Source organism: Ascidiella aspersa, chromosome 5 (genome assembly GCF_963924565.1).
Source record: "Ascidiella aspersa chromosome 5, kaAscAspe10.2, whole genome shotgun sequence".
In the NCBI taxonomy this organism is placed as follows: Eukaryota; Metazoa; Chordata; class Ascidiacea; order Phlebobranchia; family Ascidiidae; genus Ascidiella; species Ascidiella aspersa.
The window spans coordinates 19408336-19418114 of record NC_139451.1 but is presented as its reverse complement, the minus strand read 5'-3'; the positions used below and the strand labels follow the sequence as shown (position 1 = coordinate 19418114).

The following is a 9779-nucleotide window of genomic DNA, read 5'->3' as shown; positions in this document are numbered from 1 at the left end:
GGGGTTAACCAACCAAAAGGGGTGAATAAGGGTGAACCGTCAGAAATGGATGATATCTCTACAGTAAATCGACTACTGAACTATTGTTTTTTGGTGTTTTCTAGTACGGTAAACAAATTTGGTGACTGTGTTTTGTACTTTTGTAGCTTCATATTTTTTGCAATGGTAAAACTTAGCTTGAGTTGATCCTAACAAAAATCGAAACAATCTAAGCCATTTTGTGCTGTTATATATAGACGGGATAGTTTTATCTTATCATAAAACAAGGGTGAATGAAATCTGGATATATAGATGCTAGGGTTGAACAAAACTAAAAAAGTTTAAGAAGCACTGCAATAAGGTAAAAGGAAGCTTTATTACACTGTAAACGGCCCGTGGTGGATCAAATCATTTTGTTTGGCATGATTAATTTTATAGATAATGTTTAAAACTTGCATAATGCCTGGTTAAAACCACCAATCTTAAAGGCAACTGCTTCTTTTGACCAAATTCGTGGGTAAATATGCACGTTAAGTCTATAATCAAGCCTTATTGTGGTAAAATTTGCAAAACTTTTAATTTAAAAACAGACATCACTTAATCGATATCATGGCATTTATTGTTATGGCAGAAATTGCAATTCTATTAGACGTTTTTATACGGCGCGACAAAACACGATGCCTTTATGTTGAAAACTTTTACAGGCAATAACACAAATATAAAAACGCGTGTTTTTTTGCAATATGGAGTAGGCTAGTTTAAGTGGACCAAAAACATATTTTAAGGGGGGGCATGGCCTGGTGCAATAAGTAGTGGAATCTGAAATCTCTCATCTGACAGCAGTGTACAGTGCGTACAGTATAGTGAGTATATCCTATCACATTTAGGTCACATGTTTCTAAATATGACAACGAGAAAATATAAGTTATAGCTCTGAAGAGAGTATATTAAATTATTTAAAAAAAACAATGTGTGTCAAAAGTTTTTTTTGGATGGTTTTTCGCCCCCCGCTTGCAAACCCTTCACGCCCCCATTTAATAGACCCTTTATTGCACCATAATGTAATACAATAGAAGATAGAGTATCATAAGGTGAACGCTAACAATTCGGTTGCGACAGAGCGAGTTTGGATTTGCGCAACATGACGTTATATGTAAGTCAACAACATTCCTTCTTATTGTGCGCGGTCTGGTCTGTGTTTCCCCATAGGTATAAAAACATTCAATGTTTTCAGAATGTGGAGTTGTTTTAGCTAAGTTTCAAGTTATACTATGCTTTATAAATTTCGCCTTTTGTTTCAAATTGACATCGTAACAACTGGAAGAATCCATTTTTCAAACAGCGTAGACACGTCTGATTTGTTAATCAAGTTAGCCGAGATGAGTGTCAAAAATGTTTACTTGGCTATTTATGTGTTACGTGTGCGACGGTCATTACCCGAACCGAACCCTATCGTCCCTTGGTTTTAGACGTGGACGAATGCTCTGACGGTACGAACCGTTGTCACCCAAAGGCGTCGTGTAATAACACCGATGGCAGTTACACTTGTGCATGCAAGGCGGGATACACTGGAAGCGGAACCTCGTGTTCAGGTATAGCTTAAACAAATAGATACTATCTAAGAGTTTTTCAACATTGCTCGACAAAACTTTCACTTACAATTAGTCAAAGTTCCTAAAATGCCTATTTTATTTCTTGGCCGCCTCAGTATAATTATTAAAACGAAAAACGGGGGGCTACGCACGATAATCGGTGCGAGGGAAATGGGTTAAAATATTTTATAATACTGCCCCGCAACCGGTTCGCTGCTAGACCATATGTGGAGCCGGTTTATATTTACTTTTTCCGAGTAATATCAATCGTTATTACTGCAAGAAAAGTATAAGGAACTCATTTTTCTATTTATTTTTTTTAAGAAATCTATGTTACGTACTATTAACAAATGTTTTACCTTTGAAATACTTTTAGAATAAACACAATTGTCAAAATACCAAAGAGTAGTTTAAAGGTATACCAAGTCCAATACGCTTAATATGGAAGCTGATTATTATAGTATAAATTGTTGGCTACATGTTTTTGTGCTCGTTCCATAGCCTCATCAGTTCGCATACACAAAATGTTATGTGATTGGTCTTGAATGACAACCAATAATAGTGAAAACACAACATTTAATTTTTTTATAAATGTTGTATAATGCAGGATTTTTATTTTTGTAGTAACGTGACCTTTATCAGGTGTAGAAATTAGTTTATTTCAATTTGACTCAAACTGAATGGAACGTGTAAGTGTCCAATTCATGTCTAATACAGGGTTTCTAATTGTGAGCACCTCAAATGTTTCTGGGCCCTTAACAACGTAAAAACACAATAAGGTAAAAGGAAGCTTTGTTACACTGTAAACGGCCCGTGGTAGATCAAAACATTTTGTTTGGCTTGATCAATTTTAAAGATAATGTTTAAAATTTGCATAACGTAAGGTTGAAACCAGCAATCTTGAAGACAACTGCTGTTTTTAACCAAACTCGTGGGTAAATATGCACATTAAGTCTATAACCAAGCCTTTTTTAGTAAAATTGGCAAAACTTTTAATTAAAAACAGACATCACATATTAATCGATATCATGGCATTTATTATTATGGCAGAAATTGCTATTCTATTAGACGTTTTTATACGGCGCGACAAAACACGATGCCTTAAAGTTGAAAAGTTTTACGGGTAAAATATGAAAACGCGTGTTTTTTTGCAATATGGAGTAGTTTAAGTGGACTAAAAACATATTTTAAGGGAGGCATGGCCTGGTGCAATAAGTAGTGCAATCTGAAATATCTCATCTGACAGCAGTGTACAGTGTGTATTGTACAGTGAGTATATCCTATCACATTTAGGTCACATGTTTCTAAATATGACAACGAGAAAATATAAGTTATAGCACTGAAGAGAGTATTTTAAATTATTAAAAAAAAACAATGTGTTTCAACCAGGGCTGCGGAGTCGCTTAAAAATAACCCGAGTCCGACTCTCGAGTCCGACTCCGGCCAAAAAACTAAACCCGTGTCCGACTCCCGACTCCCGAGCCCGACTCCGGTCAAATGTGTGATTTTGTCGAGTCCCGAGTCCGTCCCGGACTCTACAGCCTGTATTCCGCCAATTTACGTAAATAAAATAACGTGGAATATTCAGGGGTGTTGTGTAATTCATTCACTCACAATACATGGTTGGAAAGTATTCCGCCATATGCTATTCAACCGTTACAATTTCCAGTTGGCGGCCATATTAGTTTTAAAATTTCTTACTGCGCATATCGGACTCGGGACTCGGGTAGTTTTACCTGGTCTTACTCGAGTCCCGAGTCCTGAGTCCGACTTCAGCAAAACAAAGACTCCGCAGTCCTGGTGTCAACCAAAAAAATCGTTTCAAAAATTAAAACAAACTTGGTATGATAAAAAAAGTTTTTTTTTGCCAGTGAGTTTATTGCGTCCCCTTGGAGTCCTTCACGCCTCCAATAGGGACGTGGCCCAGTCTATTGCTGGTGCCGAACACTTATACAATATTTATTAAACGTATAAATAGCCAGGCCAAATTGACACGGTTTATTTTATTTTTTCGACTAATTTAAGATGACAGGAAAGCTTAGATTTATATGAGGCAACGAACCTTAGAATGTATGGGAAACGATCTTGTTGCGTAAACAATACTTAACAAACCATTGCCTTTAAGAAGTGTTATATTGAGTAAATTATATTTTGTTTGCTTTTTATTCCCTATATGCCTCGTCCGCTAGCAAATGCAAGGTCGTACGGATTGACCCATTGTAAATATTGATGGATGCTCTTCTATTGCAGATATCGATGAATGCTCTCCCGATACAATCTCGTACTGCCGAAACGACAACACCAAATGCGTAAATACTATTGGGGGTTATCGGTGCGACTGCATTAACGGCTTCGACGAGAAAGAAGGGCGGTGCATAGGTATTTTTCACGTTTTCAAGCAAATACGCAGCAACGGTTATATCATAAGCTGTGTGATTGACCAGACGTTTTAGATTTCAACTGATGTGATATAGTTATAACAAATCCCAAGTGATAAGATGTCCACAGATACAACAGCATACACGATAATTTACTCAATAATGTTTGTATCAGTGATAGTTATATATATAGCTGTTTGAATAGTTGTGTTTGTTTAAATTTCGTAGAATTTCTATCGTCATCATACTTAACCAACAGATAAAAGTACTGTTCTTAAACAAATTGGTTCTTTGTATGGAAATATGGCATGAGTATTCTCTATTTAAGTTTTTGCCGATTCAGCCTCGTCTTGCAAATCCAGCAACAGATGATGGAGCTTGACATGACGCTTGAATGCTTGATTGAGACAAGGGTGGCCTGTTTTTGTGTTTTTGTTATTGCCTTTAATATAAAAGACATACCTTCAAAATCCTCATCGACAGTCATCTTGAAACTGCCTGAACTACCCCGAATAGCTTGTATTTGGCTGACACCAAAGTGACGACTGTCTTCCTGTCCATCCTCAACATCCCTACATGGATGTTTTTCGGCCTGGGCGAAAGGCATTTCTTTGCAATATTCCAAGCTATTTGTATCTAACTTGTTTATTTGGAAATCGTTCTGTACCTATCATATTTAAAAACGGTCCAATCTGCCAGTCTAGGTGGATAACACTGGCATTTAGACTCTAAAGATAACATGCTTTAGAAAAAAAAAATTTTCTACACTTATTACTCTTTTTCTGTATAAAATGTTTAGTTTTATGAATTCTGTATAAAATGGTTAGTTTTACGGCTTCGAAATTAAAAAAGATGTGTAAGGTAACTGATGGATCAAAAAATATTTTCAATGTGATCGGTAGTGCACAACAGTTTCATAACATAACCGAAAACATCCTTGTGGGGATGTTGAGGATGGACAGGAAGACAGTCGTCACTTTGGTGTCAGTCAAATACAAGCTATTCGGAGTAGTCCATGAGGATTTTGAAGGTACAGGTAATGTTATTGAACCAGAAAATGAGTCCAAATCAGATGACACTAACACTGGTCGTGATCTTCCACGTTTTGTCATTGCAAAATAAACGAAAAGACGAAGTCATACGAACAGATGATTTCATGGAGTTCAATGGATATACCGTTACAGCAACCTCCTGTCATCAAAACTCTCTTTTACTTTTAATTAAAGCAATAACAAAAATATCTCTCAGTTTAGGCCACCCTTGTCTCAATCAAGCATTCAAGCGTCATGTCAAGCTAATAACAGAAGCTCCATTATCATCTGTTGCTGGATCTGCAAGACGAGGCTGAATCGGCAAAAACTTAAATAGAGAAAACTCATGTCATATTTCCATATTAACAACCAATTTGTTTAAGAACAGTATAGTGTCCAATATCAGTATTGTGATTGGTTGGTTATTAATGTGTGATGTTTGCAGTATATTTAGATTTTTAATGCAACATTTTTTAATCATTTCAAAAATTTTGACAAAATTTAGTTTTGTGTAAACTTCATGGATTTCTGCTCCTTTTAGAAGAAAAAATTCTATTATATTGAATAGAAATATGTATGTTCTGCATCTTTTGAGCCACTAACCAACTATCTAGAACATCAAATAAAATAGTTATGGCCGATTTGGCTATTTTGACTCCTGCGTGACCTTTGGGGGGAGGTAATGTTTTGTCAGCATTTTAGACCCCCTCAATTTTGATTTGGAAGAAAAATGATTTTTCACTCCACCCTACTAGATAATGATGAATGTGTGGACCCGAACATTTGCGGCGCAGACGCAAATTGTACTAACAATGACGGTAGCTATAATTGCTCATGTCGCAATGGTGGTCAATGGACTGGAACCGAATGTCTTGGTAAGTATTATTTAGGTAGGGTGACGTCGGTCGTGTAACTAAGCCATGACAATATTTTTAGAGATGACAAAAAGTAATTGTTTTGAATTTAATTAGTTAAAATAAGATATATAACGACACAAAGTTACGCCAAAACGTAAAGACATAAACTTACATCTAAACATGGCATCATAAAGAAGTAATCTTAAGAACACTATACGTAGTTTATTTCGTTTATTTTGTTGAATTTTGTTAACGTACTAGTGGTCTGAGCACAGTCTTCTTGGCAACCTGTCTCCGCTATAGGATGCAGTTATCCCCATGAAATTAGTGCCCGAGTTAAAACTGCGCATGACAGAAGTATAGCTGGTTAGGTAATAAGTAGTAGGTAGGTAGCAAGTAGCAGGTAACCACTAAATAGTGGTTTGATTATTTTAGTATAGTTTATTTACCGCCCTGAAAATCAGACTTCCCCAGGAAATAAAAGCGGGGCACTATTCGAACTCCGTAAAATAATCCAATATTATTCAAACAGAATATCCTCCATAGCTATGTGGTCCACAAAAAGGAAAGCGTAATATCTCTATTGTAAATTGGTACTTAAATGGAATAGTTGTCTACTGTAAAAAAGGCTATAGTGTCGCATGGAGTTATACTCTCTCTCTATAAAGTTTTCCATATCTGTCAAATTACTTTTAGTTAAAGTTATCTGCTGGCGTACGCCAATGGTTTCCAAACGTTTTTTTCCTTGCGACGCCACACAGAGGAAATTCAATAATTTTTGTTCATTTGTTCGTTGATAACAGAAAATTATTCAACGGCTGTTGATTTTTTCCGCGACAATGATTTCGAACGCACATGTCAAGAGATAATATTATTTTCACGCACAGTTTAAGGAACCTCTGGCGTACGCGAATTTATTTCTTTGTAATATAGAAAAAAACTCTCCAAATAGTAGGTTAAGTTTTGCAAATAAACGCTCTGTAAGCTTTGTTGCCCTTCAAGCTAAGTTGTACGTGGTTTTGTATAGTACTTTACAGCTGTGAAACCAATGGACCACTTGTGGGCCAAAACAATCTTGATGAAAGCCATTACATCCAGCAATGCGCGATGTTTTTGTGTGCACAATGCGTCACGCCTGTCTTTTAATTTGAAATTTTTTAATTAAAACCAAATAAAACGCATATATTAGCAAACGCTTTGTCGCCATCTTCTTTACTGTATTTAGATACAATTTATGTTTTGCTCACTAGTTTTACCGAGGACACAGCAGATTTCCTAGTTTTATTTGATTGATAACGTCACGTTATAATGTAAATTTTTTACGTATTCCCTAAAATCTTTCGTGTCCCACAACTAAAAGTTTAGATCAAACTCTGATTCTGTACCAAGATAATATCACAAACCTGTTTGGTAGTGGTATCGTCCTTTAGTAGGCCTATAGGTCAATGTGACGATACAAGTTTGGTGTAAAAGTATGAGCACTATTAATGTTTGACAAATAACTTTACCTAAATAAGACTCTTCCCTTAATTTGGTACTAAAATTAACAAAAAGGTTATTTTTTTGCAGAAAAACTGAACCAAGGCGAAGAACAGCCAACAGATCCCACTGGCGACCCCAACAAAGCGTTCACTCATCAATCCTCTAAGTCTGGCCTCATGGTCTTACTTGGACTTTATAACGCTGTGATTTTTATTTGGCAGCCTTACTAATGTCCGACACTTATTTTAGTTTTATATTTAGGTAGGGGTGTCAGATAACGTCGTATCGGAGCCGATACCCGATGAAGGGTGGTTGCATCGGTACTATGGGGGTAGCGGTGCTCACCCGATAGTAAATTAATACAGATATCATGCCAATGACTTGCCTTTTATCACTGTGATTTTATTTGAACAAATTAATAAAAAATAGTAGGTTAATAACTCAACCTTGAGGTAACTATACTTCATAACGCTGCACATTTCAGAGGAAAAACATTTAAACGTTTAAATTACATCTAATTTGCTTGTCTAAGCTTATAATCACGTAATTTTGGATTGGATACTGATACTTTTTTTCTCCAAAATCGAGTAACGGTTTCGGAATAAATGTCAATTATCGGACATCCCTACACATAGTAAGTCTATCATATATTGTCAAATAAAATTTGTGTCTTTCTAAGATGACTGGTGTTGCAAACTAACCAAATGTGGCTGTAAATCATGTGCTTAAAAAATAACAACCTTTGTTTAATTTTAAGGTCACGTAACCAATACTAAATGCTATTTTTTGCGTTTTCTTCCAAACTGTTCATTGTAGAAATCTTCATCCTATTCATGCAACGAGTTTAGTTATTTATAATACCTAATACAAAAAAACCCTAAATAATAATTCACAGGCATAGGGTATACTTTACTTCAGAACTGTCGATTCTTTTACTTTCGATTGACTTTTTTTTCGTCTATTCAGCTAATCATTTTTCATTGAAATATAATCCAGTCACATTACCTTATGATAATTAATACAAGTAGCCTACGTATCGAAAGGTATTTTTTGTTAAAATGCGTTCAAATTACTCGACCTATTTTGCTTTAGCATTAACAAGCTGTACTACAGAGCAGCGCATACTGTAGGCTAAAATAAAAGTAATTCGTTAACCAATGCTACCTGTATTTTAACTGCAACTAAATGTCAATAAAACACCTCCTAACCGTAAAAACATCGCAAATCTACATTTTGTAAACAGTTCCCATTTGTAATCCAATTTGTAAAAAATACCGCCTCGTGAAGTCATTGAATGTGCCTCATTTCTTGTTCGAAACGTAGCCGACTATAGCCGTCTTTCTGTTAAGGTTTGAAACAACTGTGTTATGGGTTTATTTTTAATGCTTTCATAAATGTAAATAAACCGTTAATTTGACATAGATGTAAATAAACCGTTAATTTGAAAATCTACTTAACTTTTTACATTTGCTGTGCTTTTACAAGTAATTCGTAGCCAAGATATATTTACAGCACCCGATCCGTTAGAAATTAGTGCATTTCTAAGTAAATAGGTTTACGACAATTAGGGCATCCAATGGCAGAAAAGTCCAGACTTTTAGACCTTGAGGTCGTGGCAATGCACTAATTTGGACCTTTAGGTAAACTTCCGGCATAGTTATATTGAAAATATTGCTCAAAATTCACAAAAGATTACAAAAAGTGTGAGAGAATTAATAACACTTGACCCACCTTAACACAAATGCTAACCCGAACCCTAACCCAATTAATGTGCATTAATGTAATAATTATTTGAACGCTGAAAAAAAAGGTGGGCATAAGATAAGTTTCTCGTCGATGGTAGGCCTATATGGGATTGTCACAAATTATTATCAAATTTACTCTTAACACATTGTTAAGTCAAATTAGTGCCTTGTCCGAGACCTCAAAGTCTAAAAGTCGGACTTTTTGATCCTTTGGATGCACTAATTAATTGTCGTACACCTTTTTGCTTATAAATGCAATAATTTCTAACGGATCGGGTGTTTGCAGGGTTAAAACTGTAGTGTTAAGGCTGGTTCACACTAGACGCGTTAATGTCTAGCGTTAGCGTCAACGTCGCCCAGTTCACACAACGCGTTGCCAGCGTTAACGGCAAATTTCCTCGCTTCTAACCGAAAGCGTCAAAGTTGAAATATTTCAACTTTTCCGCAACCGAAAGCGTATTTAACAAACGTTTTACGTTAACTCTAGACGCGTCTAGTGTGAACCAGCCTTTATAAGGACCTACGGAGGTCCTGCGCGTCTTCTAATTTGGTGCTACCATATTTCTCTGTTTGAAAGAAAATTCAACGGTCCTTTGAAAGATACCATATGCTCAGCTTTTATACTGAAAGAAGAATTTTCGGCAGTTATTTAATAATTTTTTTCAACATTACGACTATATCTACACAGGACGCCTTTAACAGTCCTGCATTTTGT

The 9779-nt window shown here is 35.9% G+C and overlaps 1 protein-coding gene across 1 annotated transcript; it reads left to right on the top strand.

The window, feature by feature from the left end:
* Positions 1-438: 438 nt before the first annotated feature.
* On the top strand, positions 439-8765 carry LOC146145251 (uncharacterized). The gene is made up of 5 exons (XM_083390522.1): positions 439-445; positions 1449-1571; positions 3822-3950; positions 5736-5855; positions 7407-8765. The coding sequence occupies exons 1-5, from the start codon at positions 439-441 to the stop codon at positions 7547-7549; spliced, it is 522 nt and encodes a 173-aa protein (XP_083246648.1). The 3' UTR covers positions 7550-8765.
* The last annotated feature ends 1014 nt before the right edge of the window (positions 8766-9779 follow it).

Coding starts and splice junctions, on each gene's coding strand:
- LOC146145251 (XM_083390522.1), top strand. Junction 1,572..3,821: donor AAGCGGAACCTCGTGTTCAG/GTATAGCTTAAA, acceptor CTTCTATTGCAG/ATATCGATGAATGCTCTCCC. Junction 3,951..5,735: donor GAAAGAAGGGCGGTGCATAG/GTATTTTTCACG, acceptor CCACCCTACTAG/ATAATGATGAATGTGTGGAC.